Source organism: Bos indicus x Bos taurus, chromosome 3 (genome assembly GCF_003369695.1).
Source record: "Bos indicus x Bos taurus breed Angus x Brahman F1 hybrid chromosome 3, Bos_hybrid_MaternalHap_v2.0, whole genome shotgun sequence".
Lineage (NCBI taxonomy): Eukaryota > Metazoa > Chordata > Mammalia > Artiodactyla > Bovidae > Bos > Bos indicus x Bos taurus.
In genome coordinates, this window is record NC_040078.1 from 57078536 (window position 1) to 57100580 (window position 22045).

General features: G+C 38.7%; 1 protein-coding gene and 1 pseudogene across 3 annotated transcripts in view; one reads left to right on the forward strand and one right to left on the reverse strand.

Annotated features, from left to right (window-relative positions):
- Positions 1–6817: 6817 nt before the first annotated feature.
- Positions 6818–22045, reverse strand: part of HS2ST1 (heparan sulfate 2-O-sulfotransferase 1) — a 187414-nt gene continuing 172186 nt past the window's right edge. For 2 of the 3 annotated variants that reach the window (XM_027536649.1, XM_027536651.1), the window contains exons 5-7: positions 18369–18466; positions 15823–15980; positions 13451–14893 (exon numbers count right to left, since the gene is read on the reverse strand). In XM_027536649.1, coding sequence (XP_027392450.1) covers positions 14664–14893; positions 15823–15980; positions 18369–18466 — 486 coding nt within the window. In that variant the 3' untranslated portion in view covers positions 13451–14663. Of the gene's footprint in view, positions 14894–15822; positions 15981–18368; positions 18467–22045 lie in introns of all 3 variants that reach the window. The other variant, XM_027536650.1, reaches the window with a different exon arrangement.
- Positions 9939–11992, forward strand: LOC113890329 (annotated as a pseudogene).

Consider the following 22045-nt stretch of genomic DNA (forward strand, 5'->3'; position numbering starts at 1 on the left):
GCGGGATGGGTTAGACCCTCTTCCTCTTACCATGTCAGTTCCCTCAGTTGTACAATGAAGACAATGATACCCATCTTTTAGGTGACAGTGTTAAGTGAAGATAAATACGAAAGTGCCTTATAAACTATAACATTCTATACAATTGTAAAGGATTAAACATGAGGATTATTCTAAGGGTTAAATTTCATAGTCCATGGAGGTTGGTAGTGCAGGGACTGGCATATTGTGGGGCTCAACAGATATTAAATGAAAAAAACCCCAATAAGTAAAAATAGCCACTGACTCCTTGCCAGACATTTCGGTCTCTGTCATATGTTAAACAAAAAAATGGTAATAAAGTTACAACACATGAAATTCATATTCCAGTCGTGGGTGGCAGAGACCTCCTTCTTGGCTTCTGATCCAACTCATTATTCAAACCCTTTTACCATCGAGTGCGCCACGGCTTAATGTGGAACCAACTGTGGATCTTGATAAGAGGAAAAGACTGGGCTCTGTTTCTCCTTTGCTCTTGGCAGTCCTCAGGCCTCCAGGATAACTTTTCTCACAAAATGAATAGTGTTGGCTCCCAGAGAGACCAATCTAATCTCATCTTGTCCACTCAGAAGATCCGTATCAAACGTTACAGACTGTCTGACTGCAGTAAGGGGCATCTAATTCCATCTGGATTTGGACCAGTGTTTAAATGATCAAATAGGGAGCCATTAGCCTGGTAGAGACAGAGAAGCAAAATATAGCCGGCCCACTTTTTCAACATTGTTCTTGTCTAAAGTTTGAAAAGCCCCCATTTGAGAGACAAAGAGAGAAACAGAGAGTAAGAGTGAGAAAGAGCAAGAGAGGAGTTGAAAGCCCATCACCTCCCTTAAAAACACTATGAATGAATCATCCTACATTTTCAGTGTTTACGGGCATGACAGTCTGATCAGATAACCACGCTATGCCAAGAGACCCAATTACCAATCCCCTGGAGAACTTAAATTACTTTCAAAGGAAGAAAAAATAAGTCTCCGGTTACTCTTGGTTGAATAAAAATGTCACTTATTTCCCCTCAGCCATTTTCAGAAAGGCGCTGTTCACTTCAAATGGAAGCCCACTTCAAATCACTGGTGAGCTCTGTTACCCAGAAAACATACACTTCACCAGTCAGTTTTGAGAGATGCTTAAAAAACATCAGTTTCTAACATGTAAGACTCTGAAAACACTCTACATTTTTTTTTTTAATATCTCAGTCTCACTGCGTTATTAAGGGAACATCCAGAATCTGTAAAACAGATACAAATTAAATGTTGTTACAAACACTGTAAGTAAATCTCCAGGGATACAATGTGAAATACCCTGACTTAGGCCAAACTGGCCCATATTTGTGAAATAAAACCAAAGTTTGGACGCCAGATCACATGGGGACTGTAGATCTGTCTTTGCCAGATTCTAACAATTAGATACAGGTTAAAGATGCAACTTGCACCTTTAAAAAGGCACAATCTTATCAAAAATCACAAATTGATTTAGTGTCAGACTTTCTTTGATGTCAACTTTCTACCAAAACTTTGGAAAGAAAAGAGAGGGAGAGAGAGACGGAGCGAAACCGTGGTTCTAGAATCTCAGGATGATGTCTTGAGCCTGCCTGACTCCAGCCTCTCAGTGGACTGCTGAGAGAGAGGAATTTCTTAACATTCTTACAGTTCAAAATACATGTCATTATGTTTCCTGTTTACTGGGAGGGGTGGGGAGAGGTAGTACTTAGAAAGTCTGGGCAGAGTCAGTCTGCTCTTCAGGCTCATCCCGTTTCTTTTCCAGCATCACCGATAGGCTCACAGCTCTAGCAATCCAGTTGCCCAGACCTTTGACTGAAACCCTACAGTTCTGTTTCCCTGTAAACTCTCTCAGGCACTAATGATGTGCAACATCTCTAGGCATGACTTTAATTTTGAAGCTTGAGCTTTAGGGAAGTCACACGAGACGAGGCTGAAGTTGATTGGCGTGTTTCACTACATGTCTGACATCAAACCACAGAGCAGTAGGGTGTTTGAAGGAAATTCTTTGCCAAACCCTAACCCAGGTCACAAAATCTGATCCAGAAGAGGCACGGGAATGAAATACTTAATATTGAGACAGTGAATCCTGTCTTTGTGGTCCTAGCTTCTCTGGACAGACACTGGTCTATTTTGTAAACTTTTAGATGGAAAACAACCACCACTGCATAGCTGGGGCAAAGGCAAAGGATGTTGAGCATCTGTACAGACACAGTGTTTTGCAAACCCAAATATTGCCCACTCTCTTCATTTACTAATCACATCCCATCTGTCACCAAGTGCTGGGTCCTCTGTCCCTGAGATCCATCTGCTTCTCCCCAATATTATCACCACTTCCTTTGACAACTGCAGTAACCTCAGAGGTTCTGCGTCCCCAGCTTTCAGCCCGAGAGCACATTTTCTACACTGCTGCATCTATTTTTCAAAACTCAAAAGTGATTACTTCATCCTCTGCTTACATGCCCCACAGGTTAAAATATGAACCACTCAGCTTTAGGGCTCAAGACTGAAAAATCTCACTGGGGAAAATGGCAGAAAAACTCAATTTTAAGTTCCCCAGTAGGACACCACCCTCAGATTCCTCTGCTCTAATGAAGGGATAACTCCATTAGTATTTAACTTTTGTGGATTAGGCTGGCCCACATGTGTAATGTTGGTTCCACATGGATTTCAAAGAACTGGTTTATAATAAATTCTCAGAATACAACCCATTTTTTAGATTCAGACTACAAATAAAGCACTGCTTTGTCTTTCTCACTGTTTAAATGACTTTGGAATTAAAATATAATATAACTAAAAATTACAACAAAGATGAACAGTGCCTCCCAGAGTAAAAGCTTAGCATTTTAACCCACAAAGCCAACTAGGGATCTGGAGAAGTGGGAGGACAGATTTGTCATGAAACGAAGCCTGTCACAGACATGAAGATGAAAGTGCATTTTAGAGTAAGTAATAGATACTGCATGTTTAGAACTTGATTGCTTGGGCCATGTGGTGCTTCTACTATTTCAAAGCTAAACTAAGAGATGAAGCCGTTACGTGTATTCAAAGGTCTGAGGGTAGAGGTGGGTTATGAATCCTTGTGCTGTGCCGTGCTCAGCCACTCAGTAGTGTCCAACTCTGTGCGAGCTTGTGGTCTGTAGCCCGCCAGACTCCTCTCCATGGGATTCTCCAGGCAAGAATACCCGAGTGGGCTGCCATGCCCTTCTCTATGAAGCCTTACCAACAAAAGGTGGTGGTTTATTAGTAAGGAAAGAGATCTCTGCATGATGCTTGGTATTTCTTCACCTCGTCTCTTATCAACAAATGAAAGTCATGCCTGTTTTGCTCATCTTTCCTGTTCCTCGGGTCATGCGCGCAGGTCAATGAATGACTTCATGGATGCAGTGTGACACAGTGTGTCCAAATAGGTGGCTCCTCCTCTTTTGCTTTCTTATTTATCCTAGCAGGTAATGTTGGCTCTTCATTAGAGAGCTTACTATATAACAGGAAGCAAGTACTAAGTTTATACATATCTCACTGATCCTCAGACTGTTGATTAATGTTAGTCCCATTTTACAAACAAGATTCAGATGTAGGGAGGTTAATTTGTTCAAGATCAGTTAGCTAGTAAGCGGTGGCGCTCCAGAGCCCATATTCTAACCACCATACAAACTGCCTCTTTGTCACAGCTGGCCGTAGAATTCTCTACACCTTGTGATTGCTTCTTTCTTTCTAGTTGTCAGGCTAGGAGAGTCTCCAGAAGCAGTATGTATGTGATGAAGGACTAGGGGGAAAGGAGGCAGGTACTGAGTCTTATGGATGTATGGGAAATCAAATGAAGTCTGAGATCTCAGTTTTCAATGTAAAAAGCAAAGATACTAAAGTTTACAAAAAACCATATGGTGATCTCACCAAGCTGGTCATCTGGTTTGGAATAAACACAGAACCAAAAGACGTGGAGAGAGGAACTAGCCAACTCTTCGGGATTATCTTTTCATGAATCCCCATTGTCACTGTTTTCAGACCAAAAAATAAAGGGGCTTAGTATTCTCTCTCATAGAACGAAACAGGTGAAAGACAGAAAAAAAGATCTTTTTTCCTGTTGTGTCTCCTCACAGGTCTTACAAACTAAATGTATTATCTAGAAATCCATTTTACCTCCCATAGGCCCTTGACATGTTTTTAAACTTTTAGTCTCATGCTACTAGAAGAAATATAGTAAGCCACAAAGAGAACAGTGACTGTATAACAAGTTTATTTATTTATTTAATTTGTTCAACTGGTTATTCCTGAAGTAGAAAGGGAAAAATTTGCAATTTAAAGTCAATTTTGTTGTCGATGCTGTTATTGTGTTTTGCTGCAAGGTGCCACCTGTGGGCTCTGTGGTAACAAAGGTGAGACAGGGTGTAATGGAGGCAAGGTAGGGCAACTGGTGGGCAGGTGCCTTCAGAGCAAGAAAACAAACGGACAGTGCTTTGGAATTTGCATTGTGGCACCTGTCACTACTGGAAGAAAATTCAGAAAGTTCAACTGCTGCTTTAAAAAGGAGCTCGTGATGGTAAGAGTGTGGTGAAAATAAGTCAGTTTAGATTCATAGTAAGTTTATTTTTCAGATATCCTAAAAATGTGGAATTAATGAATTTATAGCCAAGGCAAATGTCCTCTTTTCTTCAAGGATGGAGAGTTTCCTTTCTGTTGAAAGAATGCCAATCAAAGAACGCAAATTACTCCAGGTATCCTGAGTTTTATGTATGTGCTACTTTAAGTCCACACTGTTCAAGAATAATATGTGAACACAGCCACTTCTGGAACAAGCAAGTTCTCCTGTAGGATAATCAGCAACCCCCCTTTTCTCACAGAAAATTTGTAGATGCAAACAACAGCAGGTATCATAATCAATACTAGCTATGCTATAGGATATGTTAAAAAAAAAAAAAAGGCATTAGTGGGCTGTCAATAAAAAAGTAAAATTCAGCAGTATTTATAAAACATTTATAAACACATCTTTTCTAGAGCAACACTACTAGTATTCTGCAGGGTCAGAAAGGCAATATTGTCAACTTCTTGACAATATTCTAACCCAGTACATAAAAGCCCTACCAGTTATTGGTCTGCCCTGGCCAGCACTTTGTATCTACCTTTTCTAACCTTTACAACAAAAATACTGTTCTCTTCACTGATTAGTTACACTGCTAAATGCAGCATGACTCCCAAATTCATGCTCCCTGTTCTGCCTCTGTGGGTGTAGACCAAATTCCCTGTTTAGACAACGCATTACTGAATTGGGTATTTACTCAACCCAGTATCATACAATACTTGCTAGGAACAATGAGCCAGGGCTGAGAACAGGAAAACTGTTAATTGAGAGTCTCTCCTTTTTAAGACTGAAAAGAGAATCAGCAGACATGGGTATTCTCAAAGGAACATTACAGACATGTCTAAACTGTGCAGTAAATGTTAACCAGATTAATTTTTTCTTTCAAATTCCCTTTTTATTCTAAGCTGACAGCTCTTTTTTCTTCTAGTTATGAATATATCCTAAGTATACCTTGTAAATTTTCTATCTGAAATTTCAGTACCAGTAGTGAAGTACAAGGCAAAAAGCAGCAAAGCCCTGTCAGTTTGCAAGTCACAAATAAACCCCCAAATCATGACAGACCAGGGAAGACACGTACCTCTCTGCTGGCAGTGATATCTGAAGGTTAAGTTCATGACACTGCACACGGACTCCACTTGGAAAAATCTCTTTCGGCATCAAGGCCATGGAAGAAAATATTAAAACAGGACACCAAACCATTTTTCCCCTTCCCACTGAGTGTTTATTTTATAGCTTTTTCATCAGGTAATCAACTGAAACACTTGAACAACAGAGAGCTGGCAGAATGTTAAGGAGAAGGAGTGATTCTCTCTCCAACAGATGTGACAAAATGGTTTCAACTTGGAAACAGTATTGTGTAAATGAATCAAGAGAACAGCAGAGGGGGAGAAAAAGAGAAAGCAGAGACAGAGGAAGCAGCAAGCATCTTCCAACGCGGACTGTGAGGGGGAAAAGGCACTCTTCTTCAGCTGTCTTGTGTATTTATAAAGTGAAAGTCAAAATATACAATCCGTTTGCCAAAATTACATTCAACACTGCTTTAGAGATGCTCACACACCTGAGTCTCAGTAGAAAGCTTTAGAAGCTGTCTGAAAAATCAGATAGACAGCACCAGTGTGTCTAAACCATAGGCTTACCAGTAATGGGTTTTAAAAGAGATCATCACCATCAGGGTCCTTTTTATAAACAGGACTGCAAAGGTCACAAAGCTGCATGAACTTAAATTACAGGATAAATCTGATGAACTGATTGCCCATTTCTATCTTTACAATTCCCTCTCCAGTAAATCAGAAAGCAAGCTCCACTCGAGAGGAGTTGAATTGGCAGTGCTCATCTCAAACGGGGTGCTTTTCCCCTCCAAAGGCTGCCTGAGCAGCAGTTTAGTTGGCATCATCCAGCAGCTTTGCATAGGGTAAATGGATGCAAAAATTTAACAGCAATTGCCTTACTTCCTCTCAAAGCAAACAGCACTAACTTATGAAGAGGCACATTTTCAACTTATGAAGTAGAAGCACCTGGACCTCTTAAAAGACAAACTTCATAAAAGGTTACAATACTGGGTGCCTCTCATAATAAAGGATTTTAGGGCCATAGGTGTGTTTGAGAATGATCAATGGGAAAAACCAGAGAGATGGTTTACACAGATGTTCTCTATGTAGAATTTGAATAGAAATTAAAATACCAGCTATGCATTGGGGAGCCAGCCTTTAGTTCAATTCTCTAGCGCTTTTAGAATTTTTATTTCATTTTATTAGAAAAAGAGAATCATTGTCTACAAACTATTTTCTTTCTAACTATTCAAATACAATGAGCAAATCACCTGCAATATCAAAATACTGTTTGTAAATCACAGATGGGACTCACAATTTTAGGAATCTCTGATAGGACATATATTGAGAAATAACAGTGGACTTCAAATTATAGGCATTAACTGAATTTTAAAAATAGAAAATAAAATGCAAAGTTTAAAAGTCAGTAAGTTTTTCTCTGATTTTCAGTCATTTAAATCCAATCATCAGGAATTCAGAAGCACCCAGTATGTTCAAAGTTGCACAAATGCATATGGATGATAGAAAAGTAACCCCCATGCAATACTTTATGTGTTGTTGTCAGATATATTTAGGTGATACTTTACAGATTAAAGCTGGGTAAAACCAAAATACATCCTTTCCATTAAATTTTAAAAGTCACAACAATTTATCAATAGTTGCCATTTCACAGCAATTAGAAAACAAGAGTTGATACAAGATGAACAAAAAGGTACTTTTCCCTCTTTTAGGAAATAAACATATATAGATATATATATACACACATACACACATAACATTATCTTTTAAAATTCAAAGTGGTTAATTTGCTATTGTATTGTATAAAAAAAAATTTTCCCCTATTTTCAAAGTACTGAAAAAAGCGCAGAGGCTGAAAAAGAAAAATCACACTTGCCACTTTAAAAAAATACATTACCATCTCAGTGGTTCTGTTTATTTGATTATAAAGTTAGGTATTATAAGGACTCTGCACTTGTCAGGCTCCTAGGACTATATTAGACCACATGGGATTAAATCTAACCCTTTCTCAGTCTCCAGGAAGGATACTTCTCACCCACCCTGAAAGCTGATAGCATAAACGCCCCTATTCTGAACAGCTAAACTGGGAAAGAAAACCTGCCCACCTGGAAGCAATCCAAGTTATAAAAGTTTATGAATCTGTGGGAGAGACCGCCTGGATCAGAAAGCTATTCTTTGGATATAAGTTAGGAGCAGTTTTGGAAGTATATAAACTCTTTTAGGCCAGTAGGGTACAGATTCAAAAGTGATTTCTCCATAAATAACAACCTGCTACAGGGATTGGCAAAGTGCAACCCATGGTCCATATTTGGCCTGTCACCTGTTTCAGCAATAAAGTTTTATTGGGACACAGCCATACTCATCACTTATGTGTTGTCTGCTTTTATACTAAAATGGCAGAGTTGGGTAGCTGTGGTGGAGACCGATGGCTTGCAAAGTCTGAAACTGTATGTTCTCTGAATCTTCTGACCCTAGATCTATGTGCCACTGTAGTTACCTAAAAGAGCTGATGCACTGTAAGATTTAGCTGGACTCAGAGAATAACCCACATCCTAGGCTTCCCTAGCAGATAAATGTCAGATGTCCCATCCCAAGGCGGTGTTTTACTTTTGGGCAAGGAAATCATTTGTATATATTTTCAACAAATGCCTGCAAAAGGTATTAAATTCACAAAAAAGAAAGTCAAGTAAGAAAAGTATGCCTGTTGATATACTCTTTAATATTGTCCTATTATTGGGGGCGTGGGGAAGGGTGTTATAATGACTTTTCCTGCCAACTTCTTTTAGCTTTTCTTTAAATTTGTCCAAAATGTCTTTTGATAAGTTGCACTCTCTCCTCCTCCCATACAATCAACAACCATTAAAGCAAGCTGCCTGAAATGCTTAACATAGTCTGGTGAGGCCCTGTTACGGGATATTTATTTAAACTAAACATATTAAAGATTACTCTTTTAGAAAATGTTTCCAAAATTCTTTATCTTTGCTACTCCAAGAAGTGGAAGAAAGTAAAGAATGCACAGGGAAATAAAATTCTGCAAAATATACCTTAAAAAACCAGAGGTATAAAATAGCTACCATTTCTGAATGGTAATGTAAAATAAAAACAGAAAAGTCTTCCACATTTGAAGAGCAAATTTTCCTCTGCCCTGAGTCAGCTAATGAAATCTTTTTGCAAACAGGGAACAAACTCCTGAACTCAAGCAGCTGCTCATGAATCTCTAAGAGTTCACAGGTGTTTCAATTTTCAATAGTTGTTGAAACAGGGAAGATAAAACACTGATAAGATATTTATTAAACACAAATTCATATCAAGATGAACTTTTTTCAACCAGCTTATAAGTGAACTTTTCTCTTTTCTTTGTTAAAAAACCAATGATATGAAACTATATGTTAAAGATGTTTCCATAATACCTTACATTTATATCGCGCATAACAATTTTCAAAGTGCTTTCACATGCCATCTCATTTAATCCTCACAACACCCCTGTGAGGTAGGTACAGCAGGTATTATATCCTCATTTCAAGATGAGGAAACTGAGGCAGAGAGAGGTTAAGTGACTTGCCCAAGGTCACACAGCTGATAAGTGGCAGAGCCAAGTCAAGAAATCAAGATTTCCGACTCCTCGTCCAGTACTCTTTCCACTATAACTACTGCCCCCAAGTATGAATAATGTACTTCGTATCAAAATTGAAAGGTTACTGAAGTTCATTTCAGTGATGTCTTAACAGTAAAGTTAAATGAGAAATACAAGAACAGTAGATCTGATGGTTTTACTTGACGTAATAAAATTGGTGCAAAATCACTTGTCTAATTACTTATAACCTTTTGGTCCAAATACATAAAATATGCAATATTTACAGCATTTTCCTTTTTTTTTTATTTTTGTAAATGCAATGCTTTAAAACACATTATAAAGCACCTTAGTAAAAATAGTCTACAAGGAAAAGTACAGAAGTAGGAAAATCCTACCCATACCACAGCTCACTAATGGAGATATAATATGGAGTCACCGATACCTCAGTTTTACAGCTTTACAAATAACCCATGGAGAAACAAACACTAAATTTACTTTTTTGATATTAATATGTGGAAGCCTTAACTAAAACTTTAGGCAGGGTGGATCCTGGTGGTGGAGAAGAGAGCAGCACGGAGCAGAGTGCCCAGGGCTGTGCTCCTGGGGCCCCGGGCAGCTGCCCCGGGTGCAGCCAGCGCTCACCTTGCCAGTCCCAGCACTTGCACCCCGCCGCTGCAGCAGCCAGCATGCTGCACCCGCTGCTGCTTGCCTGGCTCTGCCTAGCTGGCTGGCCTGGGGCCTCCCGCAGCTGCCAGCTGCCCTCTGAGGGGAGACCCCTGAGCGAGGGCTGCCACACCAAGCTGGCCGCGATCATTGTGTACGCCAAGGTGCTGTACCAGGAGTGGCATGGCCTCTACAGCTACCTACCTGCCCTGGCAGTATGCTGGGCTCTTCTACTGGGCCCAGATCAAGATGCTGTGCAACCAAGCGTGGGGCAGCACGCTCCAGGTGCCCGCAGGCTCCAGGCTCAACCTCACTGGCCAGGGCTACTTCTCCTGTCACTCCCACACTGTGGTCCAGGATTACTCCTATTTCTTCTTCCTCAGGATGGATAAGGAATATAACCTCTAGCCTCATGGAGTCAATTTCCAAGATGCCATCTTTCTAGACACTCTAGAGAACAGAAGGATGTTTTCCAGCCTTCAAATTGTTTGCAAAGGCAGCAGCTGGCGACCTTCTCCAATGACTGGGAGGTCCAAGAAGACACCAGGCCCAGGTACCACATCTGAGAGAAGGGCCTTGGAAAGATCCACAAAGCTGCCAGCATGGGCAATGTAGCCAAAGTGCAGCATATTCTCTTGCTCAGAAATAATCGCCTAAACGATGGAGACAAGATGAACAGGACTACCCTCCACTTGGCCTGTGCCAATGGTCATTCAGCGGGGGTAACTCTCCTCCTGGAGAGAAAAATACCTTCCTAACCTCTGAAAAGAGGACAGTGCTGATGAAGGCTGTAGAATGTCAAGCAGAGGAGTTTGCAACTATTCTGCTGGAGCACGGTGCCAACCCAAATGTCACAAACGTCAGCAGCAGCACTGCTCTCAACTATACTGCCTTTTGCCAGAATATATCACTTGCAGCAGAGCTGCTTTCATACGATGCCAATAACAGAAGCCAGGAATAAGGATGACCTCACACCACTGTTACTACAAGTGAAAGGAAACAGCAAATGTTTGGAGTTTTTAGTACAGAAAGAAGCAAATATATATGTGGTTGATAAGATGAAAAGAACAGCCCTCATGCTTGCTGTCAGTTATGAGTCAAATGCAGTCAGTCTTCTTCAGCAAGGTGTTAACATCTTTTCTCAAGATGTTTTTGGATGGACTGCTGAAGAATGTGCTGTTGTTAGTGGTGTTATTATTCACCAACTGATCACTGACTATAAAGAAAAGAGACACCTCCCGAAAATAGCAACTCAGTGGATGAGAATTCTGAGGAAGACTCTTTAAGCAGGTTTTCCAACAAACAACCTGGTGTTGATTTATGGCCTACATCAGACGATAAAGTCTTAAGATTTTAAAACCAAGGTTGAAGAAGAAAAGCAGCAGAACAAAAGTAGTGAAATGCAAGTATCCGACAACATATGTGATGCTGCTGAAGACTGGATTCGTTCAGCAGAGAAAGAGTAGGAAAAAAATAGCAACCAGCTGTTTCCTGCTATGGAGAATGAAGATTCTGATAGTAGCGATCCTAGCATGCATATGAAGGAAGTAAAGAAAAAGGACAATGAAAAACGGACACCAAAATAATATGTGATTACACCAATATTTGAAATGACCAATTCACTGACTAGTGGTCTACTGCATGTGAATGATGACAGTATTTTAAGTAAAGTGGATCAGGATGATGGCAAGCCTGCAAAGAAAATATCTAGTGAACAGAACAAGGTTGAAGAACAAACTAATTCTGTGGATGACCTTGATGACTTAATTCAGTCATCTGAAACCACTTCCAAGGATGGCGAGTTGAATTCCATATTGCTACATAAACAACTGGGCATGAGGTGTAAAGATTCTGTTAGCTTGTTGAAAATTTGGGGTGCAATTCTTTCTATAAAAGATTAGCAGAATTTTTAAAAAGCCACTGTGAACTACTTAGAGGAAAAATTAAAATGGAAAGTAAGGTTAGTGGGCTACAGAAAGAGTTGTCAAGAAACAAAAGAAGTGAAATCACAGAGCAACAGAGAGTGGAGTGGGAACGAGAGCTCCTCAGCTCGAGATGAACAGTCTCTTGGACTCTGTGGGAGAGGGAGAGGGAGAGGGTGGGATGATTTGGGAGAATGGCATTGAAACGTGTATAATATAAGAAATGAATCGCCAGTCCAGGTTCGATGCAGGATACAGGATGCTTGGGGCTGGTGCACTGGGGTGACCCAGAGGGATGGTATGGGGAGGGAGGTGGAAGGGGGTTCAGGATTGGGAACACATGTACACTCGTGGCAGATTCATGTTGATGTATGGCAAAACCAATACAATATTGTAAAGTAAAAAAAAATAATAATAATAAAGCAAGAAGAAGAGAAGAGAAAAAGTCTGGTATGTTATATGAAAAAATTAGGGAGCAGTTAAGAAGAAAAGATTGGTAAGAAGTTGAAATAAAACAACTTGAGTTCACTCTCAGAGCACTAGAAATAAAACTGAAGACTGTGAAAAATAATCTGAATCAGGCTGTAAAAATGAGAAATGACATCAGAAGCAGCTTTCTCGAGAATGGAATGCAAGAATCTTACAGAATGGGAATCCTGACCTTGCCAAACGAAAGGAGATAGAAATGGCTAATAAGGAAATGAACTCGAGTCTATGTCAGAGGATTCACTGGAGGTGACTCATGTTATTGTGCTAACTTAGAAGATGAGCCACAGGATTTAAAGAAGACGTTATGTCAACTCACAAGTCAGATGCAAAAAGCACAGGATCAACGTACGAGGCCCTGAGATGTGCTGAGAAAACACAGGATCATATCCAAAAACTTGAAATTGAAAATGCAAGTTTAAAACCACAGGTCAAAAAGCAAGCAGGCAAAATTGAACAGCTTCAGAAAAACCTGTTAAGTACAAATTCGACTGATGATCTTACAGCAGAGCTAGAAACTGCATCTTCAAAATGTCTGCACCTGGATGCAAAAAGTCAAGTTCTTCGACAGGAGTTATTATCTATGAAAGAAATGCAAAAGAAACATGAAAAACTAGAAAAGAATAAAAAGAAGTTGGAGCAAGAAGTAGTGAACCTCAAAAGTCATACAGAAATGAATATGATGGAACACAGTCAAGCAGAGCAGTATAAAACAGTAGACTGAAGAAAGAGCAAGACAGGCTCTAGTAAACTAAAAGAAGTCAACCTACTTTTGTAGATATAAGCAGCATCTCAAGAAAACTTAGAGCAATCATGAAATTAGAATAATGCTTGAATAAGAAGTCGGATCCTAAAGGAAATACTAAAGGAATTCATCAATCCTAAAGGAATCCTAAAGGAATTAGTCAATCCTAAAGGAAACCAGTCCTCAATATTCACTGGAAGGACTGATGCTGAAGTTCCAATACTGTGACCGCCTGATGTGAAGAACTGACTCACTGGAAAAGACCCTGATGCTGGAAAAGACTGAAGGTGGGAGGAGAAGGGGACAACAGAGGATGAGATGGTTGGATGGCATCACTGACTCGATGGTCATTGAGTTTGAGCAAGCTCCGGGAGTTGGTGATGGACAGGAGACCTGGCGTGCTGCAGTCCATGGGGTCGCAAACAGTCGGACACAACTGAGCGACTGAACTGAAGAAGTCAGATGCAACTCAGCATTACAGACTTGGAATCTGAACTCTCCAAGATGGAAACCTTTTAAGAAATTTCTAATAAAAAGCAGAATTGGGAAAATATAAGCAACTCTACCTAGGAGAACTAAAAGTTAGAAAGTCATTGGCAATTAAACTAGACAAAACTAATGAACGGCAGGCAGAGATCAGAATATAAGTGGAGAACTAGAAGAAGCTGCTGCTGAATTTGAATCTGGATCCCATAGAGTGTCTCCTCTAGGATCCACAGATGAGTCAAATCTATATCAGGACCCACTTTTGAAAACATCACAAGAGTATGTACAGATTTTGAAGAAAAAATATATGATCTAAAGGATAAACAGTCAAAATTTCCCTACTGGACTGTTTATATTACATATTCACTTTTTCCCATTAAACATGATGAAAAAATCTTTCTTAAAGGAAAATATTTTTGTGAGGAAAAAAAAAAAAAGAACTTTAGGCAATGTCAACATTCTCTGAAGTGTTTCCCCAATCTTAGATACTGGGGAGATAGGAATAAGAAATACTGCTTTCTTTTTACAGTATTAATAATGATTTAAATTGGTTTTAACACCAATAATCATCTTTTAAAAGAAAACTAAAATGATCTACATAAATATGGGCAATTCCCACTATAGCAAAAACATTTTTAGCAACCATGACCAAACATTTAAAAATAAAGCACACACTGCCAAACAGTTAATAACACCAGCCAGTAGAGGAGTACAACCCAAACCTCCAGGCAAAGAAGCAGATGGGATTCATCTTCATTGATGGTTAGTTGAAAAAGATGCTTTATCAAAAACAGAATATCAGAACTTTTCTGTAACTGCATCTAGCCTTCCATTAGACCTGCTAGGTATTTATTTTAGGTGATGTGTAGGTTTTGTCCAGGCAGGAGGTTATAACTCCCACCAAAATTTAACCAGAAAAAAATAGGCTGAAACTTAAACTTCCTGGACCACTGACGTGTCAGCCAGAATCTACTTCCTTGACGTCACTGTCTGTACCCTAACGCAAAGTGTCTTATATACCCATCAACAATCCAAGTTGTGGAGCTGAGAACTAAGGTAAAGACAAGGTCGAAGTTGTAGTTCAAGAATCTAACTGTCACACCTTGTACTCAGTTCGATTTAGGGTAAATCTTTTCATAGAAAAAGTTCTGTGCAAGGATGTAGAGGTCTCCATCTTTTTCTCGTACAGCATGGGCTCTGATGAACTGGAACTGCTCTAGTGCAAACTCATAGAACTCGTTCTCCATTTTCCAAATGTCAGACTGCTGTAGTTTTGCAATGGTTTGTTTAGTAGGGAGTTTCTTCTCTGTGGTTTTCCTAAGATGAGATTTCTTTCCTACTTACAAAGGCAAAAGAGAAAAGGTAAATAAATTCTGAGAACACACATAAAAATCAATGCCTGTTTATTTGAAGAGATGACATGTGGAAGGCAGGTAACATAACTGTTTCATCTTAAAATCATTCAGGCAAAAACAGTGTCCTAATCAGTGATTTGTTCTTCGTAAGACAAATCTTTATCCTCGTTAAAGATTTAATGAGATGTCAAATAATAAAAGTAAGAATGGCCACTTGGTAAAGTGTAGATGGTCACTGTATGTTTTATATTCTCAAATGCTTGGTGTTCTGACTAGTTTGTTTTTAAAGATATCAATATCTATTTTCAAACTTTGGACTGATTTCTCATAACCTCTATTCTGTATACCTATGTATTAAAAGCTAGGGCATATGCATATTCTAGGGGAAAAAAAGAGTTCCTCTGTATATTACCAAAGAATATGGGGAAAAAAAATCAGGATTAGGCTGGACCAGCACAGTCACCTTCAGATTTTTAATATCGTCAAGGCTATTGAAGCATACTTTTAGGAGCATTATAACAGACAAGAGCACAGGTTCATTACCAACATGATTCAGTCTTCCGATCCTACCAGTACCTAAATGGCACCAGACGTGTCTAAAGCGTGGAATGCATGGCCGGCACTACTGAGTATCACACAATTTCTAAGGCTGGCACTATAGTCTGTATCTTTCCACTATACCCACAATGCCTTTTAATTATCATCTCATGCACATTTATTCATTCAAAAGATATTTAGTGAACACCATCTGTGTGCCATGTATTGTTCTGTATTGAAAATGGTGAGGAGAAACAGACAATATACCTGCCTTTCTGGAGTTTTACTCAACAGACTTCGAATCATACATATTTTGCAAATGGCAAAGTTAAAGTCAGCTTAAAAAAAACAAAAACAAAAACCATCCTTTATATACCTGTACGATAGAGTTCTGTAGCACCCCTGAAGAACCGGGGTAAAGCTGCCTCCAGTAACATGATAAAATCTTCAAGCTCTTCAGTTACTCCCACCAGAAAGTATTCATTAATTAGGTTATACTTGGCTTGATCCATAGCCCACCTGCTTCCCACATTCCTAAAACCAAAGAAAAAGAATAAAAAACCTGGTTGTAAAATCTGCTAAGTATTTTTGATGACTTTGACACTGTATATTATGGAAAAAACAGATAAACATGTGTTCATTCAAAGCCTTAATGCCCTTTTATTAATGTCCTTCGGGAGGCACACCTGTTCTTAATTTCCTTTGCCTCTGTCTCCAATTTCTGCTGAACCATGCAGGGCTAATTCAAATTTTACTAGGCGACACAATATGAACAGTTAAAAAATATGTATATTTATGTATCTTCCTATCTGATTTAGGCATGAGTGCATCTAATCTTTGTTTACAGTTGACACTTGAACAACATGGGTTTGACCTGCACAGGTCCGCTTATATGCAAATATTTTTCAATAGTAGATATTATAATACCACATGAACCATGGTTGGTTGAATCTGCAGATCCAAGGAATCATGAATACAAAAGGCCAACTATAAGTTATACAGGAATTAACCCCTGCCTTGCTCAAGGGTCAACTGTACTCTAAACTTCATTCATTTTAAGAGCTAGGAAGGTCTAAGCAATTTTGTATAGTGGTTATCTTCATTTAATTTATGAATTTAGGTTTTTTAAAGAAATGGCTCTGCTACAGATCTTTTAATTTTTACATTGTCAGCTACTGACTGTTAATAGCAATTTGGCCCTAAATAAACTATGCCTTTGGGTTCTTTTCAGCATTGACATTTCCTAATCCTGATTCCAAGCTCTGCCTTTAAGCAGTGTGATATTGAGCGAGGGTCTTTCACCTTTCTAAACTTGTTTTCTCAGCCATTAAAAAGCTGGGGTGGGGACTTCTCTGGTGATCCAGTGGATAAGACTCCACATTTCCACTGCAGGGGGCACAGATTGATCCCTGGTTGGGCAACTAAGATTCCCCAAGCCAAAGGATACAGCCAGGAAAAAAAAAAAACCAACCAAAAAATACTAACACTTGTGAATTCCCTTGAGGTCCAGCTAGGACGCTCTTCTTTCTCTGTCAAGGGCAAAGGTTTAACCCCTGGTTGTGGAACTAAGATTCCACACTGCACGGCTAAGGGACTGTGGCTGGTTGGAGAAGTAAACAAGCTGATTTCTAAGGTCCCTAAAGAAGTTCAATTAAAATCTTATTAACACCCAACAGAAAAGTATATTATTGTTCTAAGGTGGGGGTGGCAAGGTTTTCCTATGAAAAGCCAGAGAGTAAAGCCCAAGATGGCTTTACAGGTCATATGGTCTTGGTCACAATTACCTAATTCTGCTTCTGCAGTGTGAAAAGAGCTACAGACAATAAACAAATAGATACAGTTGTCTTTCAAAAAAATTATTTATAAAAACAGGTATTGGGCCAAATTTGGTGTCCAGGTTGTAATTTACTGATTCCTGTTGTAAAGGAAATGATTAAAAATTGAGAAGACATTCTTTCGAAGTGTCCAAGTCTTCTTATGTTATTATAGTTGACCTTTGAACAAGAGGGTTTATGGGTGCCAACTAGACCCAATCCCCCACTCCCCAGTTGAAAGTCTGCGTATAACTTCCAGCCAGCCCTCCATATCCCCAGCTTTATATGTGAGGATTCAGTAGTGCATGACTACAGATCATGCACTACTGTAATACATATTAAAAAAATCTGTGCTTACGTGGGTCCTCAAAGTTCAAACTTGTGTTGTTTAAAGGGTCAACTACATTATGTGTTGATATAACCTACTGAGTAAGACCTTAAGGTTCACAGTGACCTAACGCTACATTTCAAACGATGATGGAAAGAACAGAAGGCATTCCCTGTGTCTCCCATGGTTTTAAGGAAGACACTAACTGCATGTGTTTCTTGTTTGTTTTTCTACTTTTGCTATTAAAATGATTGACTAGAACAAATAAATACATACCATTACTTTTACAAACTGAAAACTCAGCACATTCTGAAGAAATAAACTCTATTAAAGATAAAACATTTTTATTTTACCTTGGCTTCTCTCAAAGTCAAATCAGTTTAACAATAAAACCAGGTAAATAATTTACCCACTAAGCCTCTTCTTGATCTAAAATGGGTGGCTAAAACAACAAGCTTAGGAGAAAACGAGGTTTATGAAAGGACTCCTGACTTCTAATTAAGAACACTGCTAGAATATAGCAATATACATAATATCAAAAATCTTTAAAAACCAGCAACTGAGAAATCATGGCAAGCATCTTATACATGAAGAATCTTTTTAAGGCACTTTTTAAGGTAAGTAAAAAACTAGATATTACTTAATTACATGTTATTTTTGGTCTGGTCTTTCATAAACTTCCTTACATTGAGCCCTTGATTAATGCATCCACCTTTGTGAAATACAGATTATGGAGAAAAATAAGTAGATTATCGATTAACGCTAACTTTATCTCCCTACCAGCATTCTGAGCTGTGGCCACAGAAGAAGGGGATTTGAAGCCAGAGCTTCTCTGGAGCACAGTCTGAGCCTCCCTCGGCTACACATTCATCAAAGGTCTGGAAAAAATACAGAGCAGAACATGTGAGCCACAAACCCGAGCTTCACCTATCAATTATCTTAATGTGGTAAGTTATTAAATCAATGGCAGCAAAGAGTTGGATGAGATAGTGACTTAAAGTGATAGGTTACAAAACATACTTGAGGCACTGAGCAAAGGTAAACATGGGCTTTTCTCATATTTTTGTTTCACACCAATGTTTATAAGAATTCTTTTACCATAAGAATGTAACATCCCCAGATAATAACTTGTCCTTGAAATTAAGTACTGGTTTATGTTGAATCTGTGTATTTATATTTTCTATCCCCTTACCAAAGTAAATAAAATAAGACTCAAGATACTCTTCAGGAAATAATTATTTGAAAATAATATAAAGTAGAACTACACTTAAGTCTTTCCCTCTTTCCTCATTAAAACGAACAAAAACATCATTGTACAAGCAAAAGTGACCCCAGATACTAACGACTGACATGGCCCCTCTCCAAATGCATCTGACTAAATTAACTAAAGGGCTTCCCAAAATGCAAAAGATGCGGGTTTGATCTCTGGGTCAGGAAGAGAAATGGCAACCCACTTGGAGTAGGAAATGGCAACCCACTCCAGTATTCTTGCCTGGACAAGAGGAGCTTGGTGGGCTCCTCTTCGACAGAGGAGCTTGGTGAGGTACAGTCCAGCCAGTTGCAAAGAGCTGGACATGACTGAGCGACTGAGTACATATACAAATTAATGAAAAGGGAAAGAGACTCACAGGTTATGGGTCTAAAATTAAATCAGCTTCACTTTCTTGAGAACTTACTACTATCTGTCACAGGCATTTTTACAGTAGGCTTTATCTATCTGAAATGATATTAAGATGCCAAACTTAGACGCTCAGGCTGTTGCAGTAGTCATCTATAAATACCACCTGTTACTTCTGAGAAGAGAGAATATGAAAGAGTAGAAAGAGAATGCATCCAGAGTCCAGACTTCTGAGTTTCTAGAACCAGGTTTGACCTTATCTTGAGTAAGTCATTATGGCCTCTAAACCTCACTTTGTAATACATTTCATATAAAGTTAGGTAAATTCAAAGGTCCCTTTCAACCAAAACGCTATTGAGAACAGGACCCCAAATCCTTAGATCTATGAATAGAGAAATAGTGGGATAATTATCTTTATTCTGGCAACATTTAAGAGGCAATAGCAAACTGCAGTCCACAATTGACTTGCCCATTTCTTTTACAGATGGCCTTTACCATGATATAGGAAAAAGTTTTATGACTTGGGCTTGAATCTTGAACCAGAAAACTTAAGTTTTGTTTTAGTCTCCTCATCTAGAAACCAAGGACACAGTCTTATTTTGAAGAAGAAACAAAATGATGGATGTAAAACAATCTACCACAAAGACTGGCTGGCTCATTATAACCATTAAATAAATGGGATGTATCCATGTCTGTCTCTCTCTCTCCCCACCTGTCCTCCCTAACAGTCAAATACAATGTTTTATTGCTTCTTATTCTCCTTGACCTCCACAGCACTTGTCTATTTCTTTGAACACTGCCCTTTTGGCTTCTTGTTGCTTCTCTGTACCTTTCTGAACGTACTATCATTATCTTCTTTTAAGGCATGTTTTGGTCCTTCTACCAAGTATGGAAATTCAGATGTCTTTTCTTACCTACACCCTTCCTTAGCTTATTCACACTTCCTTGGAATACTTTATGATTTCCAGGCAGAAGCTTTCCAAATCTGTACCCCTAGATGAATCACTTCTTACGTATTTTCTGATACCTAGTGTGCCTTTTCATTGAGTTTCCAGTATTACCTCATATTTTGTATTTCTGGCAATATGACATTGCCCCTTGTAATTCAGACTCAAGATCTCAGAACATTTCTTAATTTTTCCTCTACTTCACTTAACTTCCTTGAGGTAATCTTACTTTCATCAGGATTTCACAATGCCATTTCTCCATCCTTACAATCACTTTCTAATCAGGTTCTGTTTCCTCTCTTCCTTCAATCTGCTCTTAGACCACCAGATAGTCTAAGTAGTCACTTTTACATCTTCTACTCAGAATACGTCAAAAGCTTCTAATATATTGAAAGAAAGAAGACACAAACTCTTTATCCTGGCTTTAAAGAATGCTTCATACTCTTGACTTCAATGTGCTAGTCTTATCTCTATGTATAACTTCTTTACCAGATTAACCTGTTCTACAGTTTCTCAAGCAAGTCATATGTTCCTGCAGATCTATATATGTTTGCTAAATACATTTTCTTCCTCTGAAAGTGCTGTCCTCTACTAATCTAATATACAAGACGCTATCTTTCCAATGACTACTCTGGCCTCAGGTCACTCATTCTTTTAAACTCATATAAATTAATTATACACTGCCTTGTAAAAGGATCAACTATTAGGATCAGGTATGTATATCTATTTATCTAAAGAACTTGTTTCATGTACTTTGAAAAAAAAAATATTATGTTCACTCTTCCAAACTACAGAAAAACTTCTTGGAGGGATCATGAAGTATGGATTTGTGTCCTCCATAGCACACAATATATTGTTACACCAGTTGTTTGCACAATCAATATTTGTAAATGGCTGGGGAAGACTGCACTTCAGAGATTTTACATGAGGTTTAAAGGCACAATTCTGGTTGAGATGAAGACAGGAGTGGTAACATTTTTTCATGAAGCATTTTGACGTTCCTTAAAGTTCTCCAAAGTTATCTTAGGATTTCCCTTCCCCCATACACACACACACACACACACACACACACACACGTACATCACTCTATTTTTTAAAATGAAAACATCTCAGTTTATACTTAAGACTCAATCAACCCCATTTCCATGGCCATTATATTATTTCTGAAATTTACCAGATGGTCTATTTAAATTTGCTGGTCTAAGTCACTTTCTAAAAAGTGGTTTTATTATCCTTTATGCCAACTTGTAGCTCATAAAAACAAAACCTGTGTATCTATCTCTACCATGTTCCACGTTCCAATAAATCAAGTGGTGATATATCAGAACGTTTCTGATTCCATGCCTATTCAATTTTAAACGAATCCCAAATCATAGTATGGTGCCTCTGAAACTCAGAAGAGGTGCTCTGCTTCATTATACCTCTGTCTGAATAGTCTCAGATAAAAAAAGAAATGAATTACTAAAGTGATTGTGGGTGAACTCACAAACTGTACCACCATTTTGTGTGTGTAGAATTCAAAGACATTAGAAAGATTTTGTTTAAATGTAATAAATTAGGGTATTAAAAGAGGTTACAGTATTAAAAGTTTACAGAGTCACTATATAGACAAGCTTGAGAATTTAAATATACACTATTGGAATCAAAACTGATTAATGAGTAAGCATGTGGGATTGCTATTTTAACCCAAGTTCTCAAGTTGGCCAACTCCTACTTCCTGTGTTCTAAACTGCAGAAAGTATTTGTTTTTCAGACAAAGCAAATATGCTGATAATCTTCAAGTTTACTTTTGGCCAGTAGCTTAAAACCTGCTAAAAAGTTTCCCTGGTGGCTCAGATGGTAAAGCATCTGCCTACAATGCAGGAGACCTGGGTTCAATCCCTGGATCAGGA